The sequence below is a fragment of the Ipomoea nil genome, unplaced genomic scaffold (assembly GCF_001879475.1).
Source record: "Ipomoea nil cultivar Tokyo-kokei standard unplaced genomic scaffold, Asagao_1.1 scaffold0146, whole genome shotgun sequence".
Taxonomy (NCBI): Eukaryota; Viridiplantae; Streptophyta; class Magnoliopsida; order Solanales; family Convolvulaceae; genus Ipomoea; species Ipomoea nil.
This window is the reverse complement of record NW_017616574.1, coordinates 688,714-712,026: the sequence shown is the minus strand read 5'-3', so window position 1 is coordinate 712,026 and position 23,313 is coordinate 688,714. Positions and strand designations below refer to the sequence as shown.

The 23,313-nt window shown below is 34.9% G+C and overlaps 1 protein-coding gene across 1 annotated transcript; it reads left to right on the top strand.

The window, feature by feature from the left end:
- The first annotated feature begins 2,077 nt into the window (after positions 1-2,077).
- LOC109173801 lies at positions 2,078-3,052 on the top strand. The gene has a single exon (XM_019323107.1). It carries the CDS (start codon positions 2,078-2,080, stop codon positions 3,050-3,052), a length of 975 nt encoding a protein of 324 aa, XP_019178652.1.
- Positions 3,053-23,313: the final 20,261 nt, after the last annotated feature.

Sequence of the window (23,313 nt, the reverse complement as noted above, 5' to 3'; positions counted from 1 at the left end):
ATGTAGGCTTTTGCAAACAAATTTACACTCCTCAACAGTATGGAAAACATCCTGATAAAGGGTGCCAAAGAAAACAAACTAAACAAAAGAAAAATTATGTCAAGAAAAATTATTTGAGAAAATCAAATGCAAGAAAACCCTACCTAAGCAAGACAAGACATGTTAGGAAATACAATCCTAATAAAACATACAAGAAAACAATTACTTGTTTTGCTTGTAACAAACTTGGACATTTATCCTCTGTCTGTCCAAAAACAGACAAAATTTATTTACCAGGTAATCAAATTTAGTTTCTACAATAAATGAAAATTTGGTAGAAATAACATCTGATATTTCTAGTGAATTTGAAATTGGGAGTATTTGTTCCTAAGAAGGAATGGAAACTGAAGAAGTTGAAATTCAAGAAGATAATTTTCCAAACAATGGAATCCTTTTAAAAAAATTAAATAATTTTAATCTTTTTTTTTAAATGGAAAATTGCGTACATAATTGGAAATTTAAATTGGGAAGTGACAATATTATGTGTCACAAATGTAACTGGTATCCAGCTTTTAATAAAAGGTGGAAGTGCCAGACATGTATGAAGCAAATTTGCTCAAGTTGCATTAAAAAACATTTTGAGATTGAAATTCCAAATTCAGAACAAATTAACACAATAAAAAATTCTGAAAATAAAATTGATCAATTGGAAACTAGGTGACCAATTTAGAAAAAAGACTAGATATGGTGGAAGAAAAATTACATAAACTAATAATTTTGGTAGAAAAAGGGAAACAAATATCAGAAGAAAGTAATTTTAAATTCACCCAATTATCCCAAGAAGAGCTAAACATTATCAACACAAAGCAAGCAGAAACTTGTACTGCTCCCATACTTTTAATTTGTAACACTGAAAAATTAATCCAAATTGTAATTCCTGAAAAGATAATAATATATGGATTAACATGTATTTTACCAATCTTAGTAGACTCAGGAGCAACCTCATCTACTATAGACTTAGGAATCTTACCAGAAGAAATTAAACAAAAAATAGTTAAAGTGCCACATGTTTTCTCAACACAATTTGATGGTACTAAAATTGCTATAGACTCACAATTAAGAAATTTACAAGTAAAATTTCAAACCAATGGTAATTATTGGTCTTAAACATATCACAGGCCCAAAATCTGGGTTAAAAATTTAAACAACCATAAAATCCTTATAATCATGGGATTAGACTTTATTCTTCACAACAATGGACAAGTAATTATAAATAAAGATTATTTGACTATCAGTAAAAACTGCTCCTTGATACCTATAATTTCAAATTTCAAACCCAGAATCCTAGAACAAAAGAAATTTAAAAAATTAGAAGACTGCAAATGTATTAGTAACCAAGAAAAGTGCAGTTGCAATTTTCTAAAAATTGAAGAAAATTTACAAACCAAGGCAGAAATTGTTAAGAATTTAAATTTAAAAGAAGGGATTGAACTAAACCTACACTTTTAAAAGAAAATTAAAAAACAATGACTTAGACCAATTAATAAAGGAATTAGAAAAAGAAGAAATTATAGGAGAACATCCTACTAAATTCTGGGAAAGAAATAAAAAAAATTTTAAATTAGAAATTATAAACCCAGACATCACAATAAAATCACAAAATTTTAGATATGGAAATTGGGAACAAGAAGAATTTAAAATGCATATTTGTTATAATTACTTAGAATAATGACCATTAAAATATTAGTCTCTTCATTTGCCTTCTATTTAATCAATTGTTATGTTATAGAATTGAAGGGTTCTATGGATTATTATATAAAGACTTGAAGGCTTAATGAAATGACACACCTACATGGTTGTTATGCTCTAAGCTTTGGTGTTCTTCTTCTTCTCCCTTTTTCGATCTTTACGTATACAAACACACAAGCATATATATATATATATATATATATATATATATATATATATATATATATATATATATATATATATATACGAAACTCCGGGCAAACTACCGTGCAATCATCACGCGAGAACCAACGAGTTGATAGACCAAAATTTAACACGTTATCAGCACGATCAACTTCGGTGAACGATCATGTCTTCTATCGCCAAAAGAGAATTTAATGAGCTCGCACTTGACGGTAGCAACTATTTGACTTGGGCTTTGGACATCGAGATTCATCTCGCGTCTAAAGAACTAAGCCAAACCATTGTTGCCAAGTCACAGTGTACTAACGCCCAGAAGGCGCAGACTCTCATTTTCTTACGTCACCACTTGAACCACGACCTGAAAAATGAATACTTGACTGAAAAGGACCCTTTGGCATTATGGGAGTCCCTGAAGGACCGCTTTGACCAGCAGTCATCGATTGTCCTCCCTCAAGCCCAATTTGACTGGCTTCACCTGAGGTTTCAGGACTATAAGTCAGTTATTGACTACAACTCGGCCCTTCATAAGATAGTTTCGCAACTAAAGCTCTGCAAACAAGAAGTTTCAGAGACAGATTTAATTGAAAAGACTCTGTCTACCTTTCATGCGAGTAACCTTGTACTCCAGCAGCAGTACAGGGCAAAGAATTATGAAAAGCATTCTGATTTGATATTTGCACTTCTTGTGGCCGAGAAGCACAAGCAGTTATTGATGAAAAACCATAATGCACGACCTGCTGGGTCTGCCCCCGCGCCTGAAGCACATCATATTGCCCAGGGAAGCAATTCTAGAAGGGGTCGAGGAAAGGGTCGTGGTAGAGGTCACAGTCGAAACAATCGAAGTGGTAATGGCAAAGGCAACAATGACTCCCGGGCCCAAGATAAGAAACAAAGTGATCAAGGTTCATCAAGGTCACAAACAAGTTATCGGTGTGGATGTACGGGACACTGGTCTCGTACATGTCGTACACCAAAGCATCTGGTCGAAGCTTACAAAATGACGCAAAAGAAAAATGATAAGCAACCGTCAAGAAATGAATCTCATCACACCAACACTGATTTGCCTGAAGCAAATGCAGTGATGAATGATGATGATGATCTTTTAAAATATGAGCTTGAAGACTTTGGTGATCAAGAATGATCTGTCTTATGCTCTTGGTTTATGAACCTATTTTTCGTATCGTTTTTTTTTTTGGATTATGAACTTATGTTTTTTCATATCGTTTTATGACTTGATTTCTATGTTTTCTATTTTATCATGATGAATGGTTCACCTCTTTTTTTTTTTAACCTTCACATGCTATTTTTTGTGCCAAGGCATTGGTTAATTAGTAACGAACAACCACTGTTCGAGAAGTAACCCCGAAGATCTTACAACATTACAAAGTTGTTGTTCACACAATGGAGCATGAACCAACATTGTGTTTGGTGGATAGTGCAACCACGCATACTATCCTAACGGATATGAGGTTTTTCGTACCTTAAACAAATCAAGTAGTAATATTACTACCATTTCTAATGATCAGGTACAAATAGTGGGCTCCGGAAGAGCATCCATCATACTCCCTAAGGGTACAAAGCTATTAATTGAAAATGTTTTGTTGTACCCTCAATCTAAACGAACCTTGCTGAGTTTCAAGGATATTCGTTCAAATGGTTTCCATATTGAAACCAAGACTAAGAACAAAGAGGAGTTCTTGACCATGACTCAGTTGATCACTGGTCAAAAGCGGGAGGTTGAGGAACTTGCCTCTTTATCCTCTGGGTTATATTATACCTATATACAACCCAATGATTCATTTGTGGCACTTACCATGAAACTAAAAAATCCACATTCTTTTCAAATGTGGCATGACCGTCTAGGTCATCCTGGGCAGAATATGATGGGCCGGATCATATCTAATTCTGCTGGACATAACCTGTCTAGATCTCAGGTACTTTCGCCAAATATGTTTACATGTGTGGCTTGTGCGAAAGGTAAATATATTGTACGCCCGTCGCGTACTAAGGTTGGACATGAATCGCCTATATTTCTGCAGAGATTGCAAGGCGACATTTGTGGACCTATTAGTCCACCTTCTGGACCATTTAGATATTTTATGGTCCTTATTGATGCTTCCACTCGTTGGACTCATGTTAGTCTACTGTCCACGAGGAACAAAGCTTTCGCTAAATTTGTTGCGAAAATTATTGAGTTGAATGCCCAATTCCCAGATTATCCCATTAAATCAGTAAGAATGGATAATGCTGGAGAATTCACATCAACGGCTTTCAATGATTATTGTATGGCCTTGGGCATCAAAGTGGAGCATCCTGTACCTTATGTCCATACTCAGAATGGTCTGGCCGAGTCCCTGATTAAGCGTATTAAATTAATCGCTAGACCATTACTGCAGAAGTCTGGTTTACCAGTCTCATGTTGGGGACTCGCAGTATTACACGCTGCAGCTTTAATACAAATCCGACCTAATGCATATCATGATTATTCCCCCTTACAACTATTACGTGGTGTAGAACCTAACATTTCCCATCTGCGTGTATTCGGGTGTGCAGTCTATACCCCCATACCACCTACAAATCGTACCTCCATGGGCCCACAGAGAAAACTAGGTATATATGTTGGTTATGAATCTCCCTCCATCATTAAATACCTAGAGCCCATGACAGGAGATTAGTTTACCGCGAGGTACGCTGACTGCATTTTTGATGAAGATCATTTCCCGGCATTAGGGGGAGATAAAAGACCTTATTTAACGAAATGCCGAGAAATCTCATGGGATGAAAAGGATCTTCAGTATCTTGACCCACGTACTAGTCAAACTGAACTAGAAGTTCAGAAAATTATTAATTTGCAAAATTTAGCAAATAACCTGCCAGATGCTTTTACTGATAACAGAGGAGTGACTAGGTCTCATATCCCTGCTGTGAATGCTCCTTCGAGAGTTGAAATCCCCGTGGGACCAAGTATGCACACTGACACTCCCCATCGCCAGAAGCACGGGAGACCACTTGGTGCAAAAGATTTAACTCCGCGGAAGACGAGAATTAGTAAAATATCTCAGTCACTCCAGAAAAATGTTAATCGTCCTGAAGACGACCGTCCCGAAGACGGAGAACCCAGTGAACCTGCACGTGCTCTAAATAATATGAACACTGGGAATGCAGAACATCCAGATCAAAATATTTTGGGAAATGACGATGATCTGGTTGATGTCAATATAGAAACGGCCATAAATTTTGTTGATACAGGGGAAACATATAATAGAGATTTAATAGTCGTCGACGACACTTTTGCCTATGCAGTTGCCTGTAATATTCCACAAAATAATCTGGATCCAGAACCAAAGTCAATAACCGAGTGCCGGAAGCGCTCTGACTGGTTGAAGTGGAAACAGGCAATTGAGGTAGAGCTCAACTCGCTTAATCAAAGAAAAGTTTTTGGTCCCACCGTACTTACCCCAAAAGATGTGATCCCAGTAGGATCCAGGTGGGTATTCGTACGGAAGAGGAATGAAAACAATGAGGTGGTTAGATATAAAGCGAGATTGGTAGCTCAGGGGTTCACGCAGAGACCCGGAATTGATTTTGATCAAACATACTCTCTTGTTATTGATGGCATCTCATTTCGCTATTTAATATCATTGGCAGTAAGTGTGAAATTAGATATGTAGTTGATGGATGTAGTGACAGCTTACCTTTATGGGTCACTAGATGCTGATATATACATGAAAATACCCGAGGGTATTCAAAATTCCAATATGAGGGATAAAGATCGAAACATGTATAGCATCAAACTTCAAAGGTCATTATATGGCTTGAAGCAATCTGGTAGAATGTGGTATAACCATTTGAGTGAATTCCTCCTGAAGAAGGGATACGTTAAAAATGATATTTGCCCCTGTATATTCATTAAGAAGTCATCTAATGGCTTCTGCATTATATCTGTCTATGTCGATGACATGAACATTATTGGGACAAAGGAAGACCTTATAGAAGCATGTTCATGCTTAAAAGCAGAATTCGAAATGAAAGACTTGGAAAAAACCAAGTTCTGCCTCGGCCTGCAGATCGAGCATCTTCCAAATGGAATTTTCATTCACCAAGCTAACTACATTAATAAATTATTGGAGAAATTCTATATGGATAAATCTCATCCCCTTAGCACCCCAATGGTAGTCCGGTCCCTTAAAGCGGAAAAGGACCCATTTAGACCTAAGGAGGATAATGAGGAGGTACTAGGACCTGAAGTTCCTTACCTAAGTGCTATAGGAGCCTTGCTTTACCTGGCTAATTGCACAAGACCTGATATTGCCTTTTCAGTGAATTTACTTGCTAGATTTAGTGCCTCTCCAACCAGAAGACATTGGAGTGGAATAAAGCATATCTTTAGATATCTCCAAGGGACAAAAGACCTTGGTCTTTATTTTGAAAACAACCAGGACATTACTTTGAAAGGGTATTCAGACGCTGGTTATATGTCTGACCCTCATACTGCTAAATCACAAACTGGTTATGTTTTTCTTTGTGGAGGTACAGCTATATCTTGGAGGTCCATTAAACAGACCTTAGTTGCTACCTCATCTAATCACTCGGAGATAATTGCTTTATATGAAACCGCACGTGAATGCGTATGGTTGAGATCACTGATACAGCATATTTATCGCTCATGCGGAACAATGAGCAATGTTGATTCCCCGACTGTCCTATATGAGGACAATGCGGCATGTGTTGCACAAATGAGTAATGGGTACGTTAAAGGAGGTCTTACTAAACATATTGCTCCTAAGTTCTTTTACCCACATGAACTCCAGAAGAGTGGTGAAATACTCATTGAAAAGGTTCGCTCTAGTGAAAATCTGGCAGATTTGTTCACTAAGTCCCTGCCTACATCCACTTTTGAGAAGTATGTTTATAAAATAGGGATGCGGAGGCTAGGAAGACTGTTGTCTTCAGGGGGAGCGATAAAATCGGTCCAGGAGATTTTTAAATCTTGAAGATGATGCCCGGAAGGCTTATGGTTGTACTCTTTTTCCCTTAGCTAAGTTTTTCTCCCACTGGGTTTTTCTTAGGCTAAGGTTTTTAACGAGGCAACTGATGCAACACATGATTGATACTACATGTACTCTTTTCCTCGATTAGGTTTTTCCCACAGGGTTTTTCTAGCGAGGTCTTTAACGAGGCATGAGTATAATTATTTAATGGCCAAGGGGGAGTGTTATAATTACTTAGAATAATGGCCATTAAAATATTAGTCTCTTCATTTGCCTTCTATTTAATCAATTGTTATGTTATAGAATTGAAGGGTTCTATGGATTATTATATAAAGACTTGAAGGCTTAATGAAATGACACACCTACATGGTTGTTATGCTCTAAGCTTTGGTGTTCTTCTTCTTCTCCCTTTTTCGATCTTTACGTATACAAACACACAAGCATATATATATATATATATACGAAACTCCGGGCAAACTACCGTGCAATCATCACGCGAGAACTAACGAGTTGATAAACCAAAATTTAACAATATTGAGCAATTATTGAAATTTGGCATAATTAGGAAATCAAGTTCAAGACATAGAACTCCTGCTTTTATTGTTCAAAAAGAAGCAGAAAAGAAAAGAGGTCAATCTAGAATGGTCTTTGATTATAGAAGACTTAATGACAATACTTATGAAGATGGGTATTGTATCCCAGATAAAGACACTCTAATTAACAAAATTCAAGGAAAAAATTGGTTTTAAAATTTGATTTAAAATCTGGTTTTTGGCAAGTCAAAATGCATCCAGATAGTATAGAATGGACTGCATTTTCATGCACATTAGGACATTTTGAATGGCTAGTAATGCCATTTGGGTTGAAAAATGCACCACAAAATTTTCAAAGAATGATGGATGAAATTTTAAAGATTGCTACAATTTTACTTGTATTTACATTGATGACATTTTAGTCTTTTCAAAAACAGAAAATGAGCACAAAGCACACTTATACACTATTTTCACAATTTTTTGAAAAACATGGATTAATAATATCCAAAAAGAAAATAGAAACAGGAAAAAATTATATTTCCTTCTTAGGAGCTGAATTTGGAGAGGGAAGTATTAAATTACAACCTCACATCTCTAGAAAAATTTTGAAATTTCTGACGAATTGGAAGAATTAAAACAATTACAATCCTTTTTAGGATTAGTAAATTATGTAAGACCTTATTTCCAAAATTTAGCAAAATTAACTACTCCATTATACAATAAAGCTCAAAGTAAAGGAGTAAGAAAGTTTAATGACCAAGATATTAAAATTATCCAACAAATTAAGGAAAAGATTAAATTGCTTGAACCCCTTGCATTACCTCTTGAATCAGACTATTTGATAATAAAAACTAATGGTAGTGAAATGGGTTGGAGAGGAATTTTGATTAAAAAACAAAATGAATTTGCTTTAAAATCTACAGAAAGAAATTGTAGATATACCTCAGGAGTATTCAAAGAAAAAGGATATTTAACATCCTTGGACTTTGAATTACTTGCAATAATTTATGTACTTGAGAAATTCGCACGGTTTATTTTATCAAAAAAAGCAAATTACTATCAGAATAGATTGCGAACCAATTGTTAAATTTGCAGATACTAAAAAAGAAAGAAAATAATTTTAACAGATGGCTAAAATTTAGAGAATTTGTCCTTAATAGTGGATTTAAAATTAGATGGGAACATATTAAAGGAAAAGATAATAAGATTTCAGATTTATTATCAAGAAAATTATTGTGTGACTAATCAGTCTTTGTTGAGTTGTGCAGAAAATTTGAGACACTTAGCACAAAATTTGAGACTCTCAGCAGTAAATTCCAGACTTTGAACATGGAGAAAACTTTCACATTTGACAAGACGGAATTAAAGACATTTCCGGAGAAAAACCAATTTAAGACACCTCTCAGAAGCAGGCTTCATGACAAGGAAACATTTCTTCTGGACAATATTTGGAACTTTGCTACAGAAAGGCAAGCTAACCCTAAAAAGGTTGCTATTATCAATGTCTTAGCAGAATATTTCCATTCTGGAAAACAATTTAAGAAAAGACCATATACCTGTTATGTTTTATACAACGGCCCTAAGGCTGGAGTATATTTAGAATGGGAAGAAATGGTACCCTTAATTGAACAAATTAAATTATTTCTTAAATTCAGAATACCCCTTTTTAAGGGATTTTTTGGTATTCAGGAAGCAATTAACTCTGTTATTGAGAACAACGGAGAAAATTCTTATGTTTCTCCAAAAGTTCATAAATATCAGAAGAATTTGAAACATTGGATATATTGAGGATCCTGATTTCCTCAAAGAAATTTCAGACCCAGAAATTGACACATCATCTTCTGTTCAGAAGAATGAAAAATTACAGACTCCTATTGAGACAGGAAAATTCCTACCATTCTCTACACTTACTTTTGCAGAATCCCTTAGAGAACAATTAACTTCTCCTTCAAAACAGAAAAATTTACTTATTTTAGAAAAACCAAAAATTCAACCAATTTCTCCACCAAAGAAAACTTTTCTTTCTTCTGAAGAAGTAAATTTAAAGACATTCATCCTTCTTCAAGACTGCTTAGCCCAAATCACCAATAATCAAGTTCTATCCAAAGGAATTTCCACCACTTGGGAATTTTCTTATGATATTTTCAAAATTTGCCAAAGCCAATACCCAAGTTGTCCTGAAAACCAAGAAAACGAATGTTTTTGCAAATTAGATTCTGCCATTAGAAAGGCAAATCTGTTAATCCCAAATTTTAAACCTTTCAAATTTAGATATTACCCAGTCACAATTCAATCACTTATCAAAAATGGTCTGGTAAATTCTATAAATTCTACACTACTTCCAGATTATTCACCTTTTTTTGTCTCACTTTTATCTGATACATTTGAAACCATAATTCCAGAAGTGAGAAAAAATTTCTTGATAAAATTCAATTTCCTCTATCCAGATTTTGAAAGAAAAATTCCAGCATATCATTTACTGGAAATCTTCTTCCAAGACATTGATGATGAATATCAAGAATTTTGTAAGGAAAATTCTGAAATTAAAATAATTATAATTGAAGACCCTATGGAAAGACAGTTGGAAATTTTCCGGGCAAAAATTCTGGCAAATGATTTTGGATGGACGAGGACAAAGTTTGCTACAATGAACATTTTAAAAGAAGATGAACAAGGAAAAATCTATTGTGAATCTTCAGTAACATCCAAGTTCTTCTTCCCATTTCAAGTTGAGCACTCAAGACCAAAGCTAGTTCAAACAAACAGGAAGCACAAAGAAGTACTTAGAAATTTCAGTGCAAGTCGCCATTCAAGAAATTCTTCATCAGCTTTGTCACTCTGAGAATGATGAAGGAAACAAATTCAAGACCCACCAAGGAAGGTTTCCTACACCAAGAATTTTGAAAAAAGGCTATTGATGAAAAATTGAAAAGACAGCTACTTTGAAAATTGGTACTCATACTGTACATGGGTCCCAATCTTCAGACAAAATTAAAGACTTCATGGCTAAGGAATGGGGGTTGTCCCTTCCAAGAGATAAATCCAATTTATCTCTGAGTTGTAAAAAGATAAGGTAAGATTCGTTCTTATCTTCATCTTTATTACAACATGTGAAAAATGTAACTTTTGTACAAAGTAGCTGATGAGATAAGATTTGTTTTTATCTTCATCCTATAGATAGTAGTTAGTTATACATCTTAGAACCTTCAATCTGTTGTATAAATAGGTGTGATGATCTCTCCGGAGACACACACAACAATCATCTACCTTATGCATCCTAATGAAAACCCCTTTGGCTCATATGCTCTAAATTCTCACACTAAATTCCTTTGCTCCAACTTCTTCAAATTGCTACTAAGAGGTATGATCCCAACTTAATCTTATTACTTTGTGTTAGTTTTTATTTTTATTTTTAATCATATGTATATCTTTATCCAATAGACGTAAATCCTGTTTGAGCCGAAGCAATCCATGTAGTCTAGAAAACCTTTGGGGAAGAAGTACCAGAAAGGGAAAAGAGTACCCAAATAAGGTTCATAGATGTTGTGAAGATTGGGACCCATGAACACTATGAGTACCAATTTTCAAAGTAGCCGTCTTTTCAATTTTTCATCAATAGTCTTTTTTTCAAAATTCTTGGTGTAGGAAACCTTCCTTGGTGGGTCTTAAATTTGTTTCCTTCATCATTTTCAGAGTGACAAATCTGATGAAGAATTTCTTGAACGGTGGCTTGCACTAAAATTTCTAAGTATTTCTTTGTGCTTCTTGTATGTTTGAACCACCTTTGGTCTTGAGTTCTCAACTTGAAATGGGAAGAAGAACTTGGAAGCTATTGAAGATTCACAATAGATTTTTCCTTGTTTATCTTCTCTTAAAATGTTCATTGTAGCAAACTTTAACCTGGTCCATCCAAAATCATTTGCTAGAATTTTTGCCCGGACAATTTCCAACTGTCTTTCAATAGGGTTTTCAATTTTAATTATTTTAATTTCAGAATTTTCCTTACAAAATTCTTGATATTCATCATCAATGTCTTGAAAGAAGATTTCCAGTAAATGATATGCTGGAATTTTTCTTTCAAAATCTGGATAGAGGGAGTTGAATTTTATCAAGAAATTTTTTCTCACTTCTGGAATTATGGTTTCAAATATATCAGATAAAAGTGAGACAAAAAAGGGTGAATAATCTGGAAGTGGTGTAGAATTTATAGAATTTACCAGACCATGCCTGATAAGTGATTGAATTGTGACTGGGTAATCTCTAAATTTGAAAGGTTTAAAATTTGAGATTAACAGATTTGCCTTTCTAATGGCAGAATCTAATTTGCAAAAACATTCGTTTTCTTGGTTTTCAAGACAACTTGGGTATTGGCTTTGGCAAATTTTGAAAATATCATAAGAAAATTCCCAAGTGGTGGAAATTCCTTTGGATAGAACTTGATTATTGGTAATTTGGGCTAAGCAGTCTTGAAGAAGGATGAATGTCCTTAAATTTATTTCTTCAGCAGAAAGAAAAGGCTGCTTTGGTGGAGAAATTGGTTGAATTTTTGGTTTTTCCAAAATAATTTTTATGTTTTGAAGGAGAAGTTAATTGTTCTCTAAGGGTGTCTGCAAAAGTAGGTGTAGAAAACGGTAGGAATTTTCCTGTCTCAATAGGAGTCTGTAATTTTTCATTCTTCTGAACAGAAAATGATGTGTCAATTTCTGGGTCTGAAATTTCTTTGAGGAAATCAGGATCCTCAAAATCTCCAAATGTTTCAAATACTTCTGATATTTATGAACTTTTGGAGGAACATAAGAATTTTCTCCGTTGTTCTCAATAACAGAGTTAATTGCTTCCTGAATACCAAAAAAATCCCTTTAAAAGGGGTATTCCGAATTTAAGAAATAATTTAATTTGTTCAATTAAGGGTACCATTTCTTCTCATTTTAAATATACTCAAGCCTTAGGGCCATTGTATAAAACATAACAGGTATATGGTTTTTTCTTAAATTGTTTTCCAGAATGGAAATATTCTGCTAAGGCATTGAGAATAACAACCTTTTTAGGGTTAGCTTGTCTTTCTGTAGCAAAGTTCCAAATATTGACCAGAAGAAATTGATTGAATTTTTTATTTTTCCAAAATAATTTTTATGTTTTGAAGGAGAAGTTAATTGTTCTCTAAGGGTGTCTGCAAAAGTAGGTGTAGAGAATGGTAGGAATTTTCCTGTCTCAATAGGAGTCTGTAATTTTTCATTCTTCTGAACAGAAGATGATGTGTCAATTTCTGGGTCTGAAATTTCTTTGAGGAAATCAGGATTCTCAAAATGTCCAAATGTTTCAAATTCTTCTAATATTTATGAACTTTTGGAGAAACATAAGAATTTTCTCCGTTGTTCTCAATAACAGAGTTAATTGCTTCCTGAATACCAAAAAATATCTTAAAAAGGGATATTCCAAATTTAAGAAATAATTTAATTTGTTCAATTAAGGGTACCATTTCTTCCCATTTTAAATATACTCCAGCCTTAGGGTCGTTGTATAAAACATAACAGGTATATGGCCTTTTCTTAAATTGTTTTCTAGAATGGAAATATTCTGCTAAGGCATTGAGAATAACAACCTTTTTAGGGTTAGCTTGCCTTTCTGTAGCAAAGTTCCAAATATTGTCCAGAATACATGTTTCCTTGTCATGAAGTGTTGGAAAAAGGGCTTGTATTCTGTAATACATTTGAAATACAACAAAAATATAGAATACAACAGGGAACAAAAACTGGATCATTTGATATCTTCAGGCGTGTAATCACTTTCCTATAAGCTTTAAATCTCCCTCTATAAAAGCACCAAGGTTCAAGATTTAATCTTATGGGATACAAGAAGATAATGAAATTCTCAAGTTTCTTTGTTTGAGAATTTCCTGTAGAAATGTAAGCCCTTGAAGTATCTCAGTATACTGCAATTTTATTGCATGTAAATTCCCTCACCTTTCAGATGTCTTCCCTTAATATTTATAGATAAAAATCTAACTGATTGGGGGAAGTTACATGGAAGTTGTTATAGCAGTTTCAAAACTAACTTCCATCAGATATATCTTAAAAGATATATTAGACATGGGAAAATAAATAATATATAATATATATTATATATATTCATCATATTTCCATGCATGTCCCCATGCAAAATAAATAATATATAATATATATAAATATATGTTACTGCTTTCGTGTTGCATGCAGCAAACCAACACGAACCTGTACCAAATAATATATAAAATATATAAATATTTGTTTGTTTCGTCAATACAACGAACCTGTATCAAAAGGCTTAAAACGAATCCATTTATTCGTTAATCCAACAAATTAAACAAAATGCCATTTAACTCATTTACCGATGAATTCATGCAACCCGAATCCATTTGTTTCATTAAAACGAATTGTTCATCCATTCGTCTTCAACGAATTGTGCGTCAAACTCATAATTAACGAAAAGCCTCGATTTGATACCACCGAATTGATTCTTGCATTGATTCGTTAAAAAATCAATGATTCGTTTACACCAACAAATCATTAAAACCAACGAATTGCATATCAACCTGAGTAATATTCGGTTCCAAGCGTACGTAACATTCAAATTTCTCAACTTGCTTTCTACCAAACTAAAATAATATTTATAACTCCACAACTCCAAATATTATTTAAGTTTCATGGTAGTCCATCTGAAACATTAATCTCCATTACTATATAAATTTCCAACATTCCTCCTCCATTTATATGGTAAAAATTAATATTGTACCAAGATAAATCCAAAACTCATGCATAAATGAAAGTGTCTTAGAGATTGAACTTTCACATAGTGTTATATGCGTTACATTAATTCGGATTGCAGTAATGGACGAACCTTGAATCACGCAGTCTCTTTGAAGAAACGTAGATATAACACACACAAGTTTTACAGTCATTACAACTCACTATAACTTGACACTATTATGGCCATGTGTCCGTATCCATTAATGAGCACATACCAAGTAAAGCCCAAACTTGTTGAAGCGGCCACACTTCATGCTCACAGATGCTAATCTTTTAACTCATGCACTGCATCTTGCATTTTTTCAAAAGATTAGTTAAGAGTAAAAACTCATCCCTACAACAATGCAGAACCAAGCATCACCTTTTCTTTGGATACAATTTTAATTAAACTTTTGATGCTTGCAAATCACAAAATGAAGTACTCATCTACATTGAACTCAAGGTCTAACGTAATAACTTAGACGTGAGTTGAGCTTTCCTTCACTTGCAATTTAATTTAGGCTTTCCGTATCCCTTCCGATGAACCATGTCCCTTGCAAGGACTCTTGCAAACGGATCTGTTAAATTAAATCGGGACCGTACAATGTGCAGTGCTACAACATCATTACTTAAGAGCTCCCGCACATAGCTATATCTCATGCCTATGTGTCTTAACTTGCCATTATTATAACTTATTGTTATATGCTTTGGCCAGTGTAGTAGCGCTGTCACAATGTACTAAACTGGTGACATCGGTTTTGGCCAAACCGGAATCTAAATAATCAAATTCCTTAGCCAATTAACTTATTGCATGTCAAAGCCAACACACAAAATTCAGATGCCGTAGTTGAAAAAGCAACTTTGTTTTTTTATAAACCCATAAAACAACACCTCCTCCAAACAGAAATATACATCTGCTAACTGAGGAACAAGTTTCATGATTAGACTTTCAACTGGCATTAGAATATCTTTCCAGGATGGAATTTTTTATTAAATATACTAAACCATTTAATGGTTTTGTTCAAGTATATCAAAATTCCTTTCGATCCCATCCACTTAGCCAACTGAACATATATGATGATTGATAGAATTTTAATATTCTATGAAATGGTGAAATAAAATATTCAATTGATTATACCGGAACCCACTTAATAGGTTCCTAGTCAATAAATATTTATATCCTGCAAATTCTACAACCAAGAATTTCAATCATCATGTTGAACTTATTAGCAGTGAGGACTTCTTAAAATAAAAATTCAACCTCTTCCATTTGAGACATCATCAACTTTGGAGAATAAACCTACTCCATTCAGAGAACATCAACTTTGGAGAATAAACCATTTTGATTTTAAGCTTTTAACTTTTCATGTTTCTTCTAAACTGAAGAATCATACCAACTTAAATCTTAATCCATGATTTCAATTTAAACTTTCTTTTCACTGCTAATTGCCAGCCATACTAGATAAACTAGCTAGTAAACTTTTTGGCTTTCAGAATTTTAACACATTCTCAAAATGAGAAGCTTTGTGTTAAAGGCATTCATAAATTTTATGAATTTCATTATGCATGCCTCATGCATAAAACTTTTTGTATCATATCCCTTCATAAGAAATATAACAGAGTATTTCAAAGACAATTATGTCTTTATCAGAAATATTAGTAACATAATATTTCAAAAGCTTTCACAAGGATAAAAACTATCTGTGGGCTTAAATAATGAATAATTCCATGCATGACATTGAAATTATTTCCAACATACAATCATTAGACATTGTAACCATGCAAAAGAAAACAACAAATTGATAACACCAAATTAATTCAAATTTGGCAGATTTACAGCACCCCAAGATCCAACATAATATATATGTATCTTGTATACTATGCATGCAACTGAACAAAGTCTCAATATAAAAATATTTATACACATGCATAAACATATCCTTGTATTTAACAGGCTTTGCAAATCTCATGCAAATCTTCTAGACATAATCCAGAACTTAGCCAAATAAATAAATAAAACTTACAATATTCATGCCGAGACCGAAACAAATAAAAGGTATTGTACCGATTTCAACATGTAACTTGTATCTGCTTTAATCGTCATCACTTCCGGCATTTGATACGCCGAAACCACACACCCACTCTAGGGAAGTACACATCTTCTCATGCCAATTAATTATGGCTAACAAAATGATTTATTTAAATAAAATAGTTTTACACATCTCATTAATCATCTTGGCATCACTTGATGCCCCATGCCTTTAAGTGAAGATGAAAACAAAAACTGCACAACATGCATTTAATCCACATGTACAACATGTACACAGCATGGCATGAATAACATGCAAAAATCGCATGAAAACCCTTCTTGTACAATAGAAAGTGATTTCTGTCATCCTTAACACCAAATTCGAAATTCTCATTCCGAAATATTTCCGTGATTGGAATCTGTTCACGCCTGGCATCTTGTCTTCAAAACTTTCAAGACAAGACCATGATCACAGATTTATAACTTTAAAGCTTATAGATTGTTGGAAAAAGGGCTTGTATTCTGTAATACATTTGAAATACAACAAAAATATAGAATACAACAGGGAACAAAAACTGGATCATTTGATATCTTCAGGCGTGTAATCACTTTCCTATAAGCTTTAAATCTCCCTCTATAAAAGCACCAAGGTTCAAGATTTAATCTTATGGGATACAAGAAGATAATGAAATTCTCAAGTTTCTTTGTTTGAGAATTTCCTGTAGAAATGTAAGCCCTTGAAGTATCTCAGTATACTGCAATTTTATTGCATGTAAATTCCCTCACCTTTCAGATGTCTTCCCTTAATATTTATAGATAAAAATCTAACTGATTGGGGGAAGTTACATGGAAGTTGTTATAGCAGTTTCAAAACTAACTTCCATCAGATATATCTTAAAAGATATATTAGACATGGGAAAATAAATAATATATAATATATATTATATATATTCATCATATTTCCATGCATGTCCCCATGCAAAATAAATAATATATAATATATATAAATATATGTTACTGCTTTCGTGTTGCATGCAGCAAACCAACACGAACCTGTACCAAATAATATATAAAATATATAAATATTTGTTTGTTTCGTCAATACAACGAACCTGAATCAAAAGGCTTAAAACGAATCCATTTATTCGTTAATCCAACAAATTAAACAAAATGCCATTTAACTCATTTACCGATGAATTCATGCAACCCGTGTAACGTTTACCCGTTACTATTATTATAACATTAGGATAAGTTATGATAATATTCAGTATTTGATATGTGGTGCAACACTAATAACCTAATAACTAGACTACCATTATGATTAGGAGTCTGGTTAGGGTTTAGGAGACCTAAAGACAATCAACCACAATGATGGCCAGTGGTTATATAAGGTCACTAGTCCTCTCACTGCTCACATTACATACCTCATACACCATCTAGAGAGAGCTGAGTAAAGTGAGAGACAAAATACTCGTTATCTCTGCAGCAGTCCGGATCGCTCAACCGTAACCGAAACTATGGCTGGAGGTTAGTCGATCCTATGATCACATATTCTTTGATGCATGTGATATTTTAGTCTAACAGTTGGTATCAGTCTCCATAAATAATCTCTGCCTAGTTTTTTTTTAATTGCTTAAATATTTGCATATTTTATATACCTTGTTATATAATTGAGATTGTGTGAATATTTTTTTTCCGTATGCAATTATATTGTCTGGGCTGCTGGAAATTTGGTTTATTCCGCATCAAGAAACAAAAAAAAAATTAAATTAAATTAATTGGATAATTTTTTGGAATCTGCTTCGCCGTGTCTCTTTTTGGACTCCAAATCGCCGGCGGCTCATCGTTGACGGAGGAAAACGCCGGCTGCTCCGGTCATTCTCCTTCAGTTGCCGTCGACATTGGAGCACCGGTGATGGAGTGCCGACGACGCAGAGGAATCGTTCGGCCGGACTGTTTTCGCGACATAGCTACGGCGGGCGGACGGCGACGGCTTTAGCGTTGCGTGGAGGCCAGGTGGTGGCGGTGGCGCTGGGATTCCGGCATCGTTGCTGCTATCTACTTCCCTAATGGAGACGTTGGAGACTGCTAGCTGATTCGTCCTCCGGCGTCGCTGGTCTGCGCTACTGCTGGTCCCTTGGTTTCTCACGAAGCAGATTAGTGAAGGAGATGATGATGAATGGATAGGCTTAAGTAATGGGCTTGGGCTCATTATTATTAAAAAAAAAAACAATTTTTTTACTGGGCCTGTTATGGTTTTGGGCCAAGCCTGAATTGATATTTGGACTACATCAATTCATTCAGTTTAATATCATCATCATATCTGGACTTCTTCTAATTAAATTATCCAATTGAAATTTTTCTTATTAAGTCCACTATTAAATTATTATTCAACTTTGAATAATTATTCAGTTTTTAATTTTTCAGTTGAATTTTAATTTAATAATATTTTTCAGTTTAAATTGCATTAAGTGTTGCAATTTAATTGTGGATTATTTGTGAGTAATATGCATAATCTGAGCATGTTATTTATCTCTTTATTGCAATAATTATTTGACTGTTATAATTATGCCTGTAGAAAAACATGTTCATTAAGAAAAATTTAGAGCCTTTTAGGTCTGAATTATATGTTATGCCTGAATTAGTGCCTTTTAGGTGAATTAGTGCCTTTCAGGTTAGATTATGCATATTATTACTCAATCTTCAGTTATTACTCCACTCGTGTTTTATAAAGTTCCTAAAGCACATTAAGTACATAAACAATTCGTAGTTTTACCCTATTCAAAGCCTTATCCATAGGTGAAACTACTCTTTAGATCTCTCAAACGATTTTACTTCAAAAATGAGAACACATGAATTAGGGAAGTTTCTTGGGGAGGAATACTAGTTCTATGGCCCTGGCTTAAAAGCCTTGTTGCTACTAGTCCCCTTGCGACGCTACTCTGTCTAAGGAGTCGGTATTTAACCGAGCTTCGTCTCGACCAACTTTCCTGGGAGTATACCTAAGGATTGTCTATCATATTTTGGTTTAATCTGTTTGATTATTAGGTTTTCTTGCTAATGTGATTATGTTCTTTGGTTAATTAAAGAGTAGCCACAGCATCTTTAATTTTTCCAAAATTACATATTAAGTTTTACTCACATAAAGTTAATGCAAGAATATTGTAATTCACTCTGCGTGATATGGCAAAATTTAGCCCACAGGCAATTTTGTTATATTTGTAGGGTGAATTAGGATGAAATACCATACTATGATCATAATTTGCCCACAGGGATTATGTATCGGCATATAGTTTTGGTAGTTTTGTCATTAAGGGTGGAAAAATTAAAATCGCACCCATTTCGTTTCCACCATTCAGTTTTGGTAAATTCATTATGCGTAAAAATTTAGCCCACAGGCAATTTTTATGGCATCCGAATTTATCTTTTGCATAATTTTACATTGGTAATATTGTGTACTTCAGTATCTCTCTCTAATTTTGTGCCTCGAAAATATTCTAACCAAGCTTTCAATTTTTCTTTTACAGTCACTCTTCCAATCACTCAATCAATAACAATTGATATTCCTATCCTTAATTATGACAATCACAAAGAGTGGAAAAACGCTGTTCTATTGAATTTAGGAATATTAGGGTTTGATTATGCTCTTCGCATTAGGAAGCCTGCTGAGCTTACTGCGGAAAGCACTGAGGAACAAAAAATGCTATACGAGCGATGGGCAACAGCCAATCGCTTAGGCGTATTCCTCATTAAGTCTAAAATTGCCAGAGAGATTCGTGGTCCCGTCGATGATATTGAGGACATTGAGCCATTACTCAAAGCCATCGATGAGCAATTTGTTGACGCGAATAAATCTTTGGCAAGTACCCTGATAATGAAGTTTATCAATATGCGTCTTTCCACTGTCAAGGGAACGCGAAAACACATCATGGAACTCAGGGACATTGCGGCACAATTGAAGAAGTTGAAAATTATTCTTCCAGATGCCTTTGTGGTGCACTTTGCACTAAATACCCTATCTCAGGAATATAGCGCGTTTAAAATTGCCTATAATACACATAAGGATGAATGGTCTATCAATCAATTGATTACCATGTGTACTCAAGAGGAAACGCGACTTGTAACTGAGCTTGGGGAAAGTGCTTTTATGGCCACAACAAGGCCTAAAAGAAAGTCTGGAAAACCTAAGGGACTTACCATAGCTGCTAAGGAGAAACTAACCCCGAAAGCAGACATTAAGAAGATACAAAAGTGTTTCTTTTGCAAAAAGAAGGGACACATGAAGAAAGATTGTATCAAGTTTCAGAAATGGATGTCCCAAAAAGGTAACATTTCATCTTCTTTCGTTTGTTTCGAATCTAACATGTCAGAAGTTAATACTAATTCCTGGTGGGTTGACTCTGGTTCAACAATCCACATTGCAAACTCTTTGCAGGATATGACAAAACTGAGACAGCCAAAGGGAACTGAGTGTAGCATCTTCTCTGGAAACAAGATTGCGTCACCAGTAGAAGCTGTCGGAGTTTGCAATTTAGTTTTGGACAATGGCTTTGTATTGACATTAGAAAAGACTTTTTATGTTCCTAGTTTTTCTAGGAACTTAGTTTCAGTATCTAGACTTGTACCCTACGGATATTCTTTTGAATTTAATGCCAATGATTTCAAGTTATTTCGTTATTCTACTTGTGTTGGTACTGGTACATTGTCTAATGGTCTTTTCCGTCTTAAATTAAAGAATGATTCAGTTTACAATTCTTTACATGTTCAAAACGGCACCAAACGGTGTAGTATTAACGACAATTCCTCAATGTTGTGGCATCGGAGATTAGGTCATATCTCCCTTGAGCGTATTAAAAGGTTGGTAAAGGATGGAGTACTTTCTACTCTAGACTATACTGACTTTGAGACTTGCGTTGACTGCATTAAGGGTAAGCAGACAAACAAGTCAAAGAAAGGTGCCAATAGAAGTTCAACGTTGTTGGAAATTATTCATACTGACATATGTTGTCCTGATATGACAATACCTGGTCAGAAATATTTCATCACCTTTATTGATGACTTCTCAAGATTTTCCTATGTGTATTTACTTCATCATAAACATGAAGCATTGGATGCCTTTAAATCATTTAAAGCTGAAGTTGAAAACCAATGTAACAGGAAAATACACATAGTTAGGTCTGATAGGGGTGGTGAATACTATGGTAGATATACTGAGAATTGACAAGCACCTGGTCCCTTTGCTAAGTTTCTTCAAGAGCATGGGATTGTTGCCCAATACACCATGCCTGGTTCTCCGGACCAAAATGGTGTAGCTGAAAGAAGAAACTGGACCCTTCTGGATATGGTGCGGAGTATGCTTAGCAACTCTAAGCTTCCTAAGTCGTTGTGGGATGAAGCGCTTAAGACGACAACGTATATATTAAACCGTGTTCCAACCAAGGCTGTCCCTAAGACACCGTTTGAGTTATTCAAAGGTTGGAAACCGAGTTTGCAACATATGCGTGTTTGGGGATGTCCGTCTGAGGTGAGGATATATAACCCACACGAGAAGAAACTTGATCCAAGGACGATTAGTGCTTTCTTTATTGGATATGCACAATCTTCTAAAGGTTATAGGTTCTATTGTCCATCTCATACTACTAGGATAGTGGAATCAAGGAATGCTAAATTTCTTGAAGATGACTTGATTAGTGGGAGTGATCGGTTTAAGGACTTAGTTCCTTCCTTCGATCATATTGACTCTCAACCTTCTACGTCATCTGGTGGGGTTGTACTTATCCGCAGTGCTCCTTTAGTTATGCCTGCAGATATACCACCTACCGTTGAGATTCCACAAACTGTTGAGGATCAGCCTTTGGAAGAACCAGTTCAGGACTTGCAGCAACCGCCTGAACTAACTCAGGATATACAGCAAGATTCTGAGCCGATGCAGACTGAACCGATTCAAGAACTGCCACCAGTTCCTGAAGAGGTAGTTGCCCCGCAACCTGTACAAGGTGATGAGGGTCCAACCTTAAGACGGTCTACTCGGATAAGGCGATCAGCAGTTCCTAGTTATTATGTTTCGTATCTACAAGAATCTGACATAGGGGCTGAAGATGATCCTGAAACATTCTCTCAAGCCACAAATTGTGCACAGTCTGACTTATGGTTAGAAGCTATGAAAGATGAAATGAATTCCATGAAGGACAATGGAGTTTGGGATCTTGTTGAGTTGCCTAATGGGGCCAAGGCCATTGGCTGTAAATGGGTTTTTAAGACTAAAAGAAACTCATTAGGCAACATTGAGAGATACAAGGCCCGGCTTGTTGCCAAGGGATTTACTCAAAAAGAAGGAATCGATTACAAGGAGACTTTTTCTCCTGTATCAAAGAAAGATTCACTTCGGGTCATTCTGGCATTAGTTGCACATTTTAATCTTGAGTTGCAACAAATGGATGTGAAAACCGCTTTCCTAAATGGTGATCTAGAAGAGGAGGTTTATATGAAACAACCTGAAGGTTTCTCTTCTAGGGGTGGTGAGCATTTAGTATGTAAGCTTAAGAAATCCATATACGGTTTAAAACAAGCCTCCCGTCAATGGTATCTCAAATTCGATGGGGTAATTTCTTCATTTGGTTTTGTTGAAAATCCCTCAGATAACTGTATATACCAGAAGGTGAGTGGGAGTAAAATTTGCTTTCTTGTTTTATATGTGGATGACATCTTACTTGCCACCAATGATAAGGGGATGCTTCGTGATGTGAAACAATTTCTTTCTAAGAACTTTGATATGAAGGATATGGGTGATGCCTCTTATGTTATTGGCATTAAAATTCAGAGAGATAGGTCACGGGGTATACTGGGTTTATCTCAAGAAACCTATATAAACAAAGTTTTAGAGAGATTTCATATGCAAAATTGTTCACCAAACGCTGCTCCCATATCTAAGGGGGATAGATTCAGTTTGGACCAATGTCTGAAAAATGATTTGGAGAAGGAATCCATGGAGAACATCCCTTATGCTGCAGCAGTTGGATGTCTTGGATATATTCAAGTCTGTACGAGGCCGGATATTGCTTTTGCGGTTGGAATGCTAGGGCGTT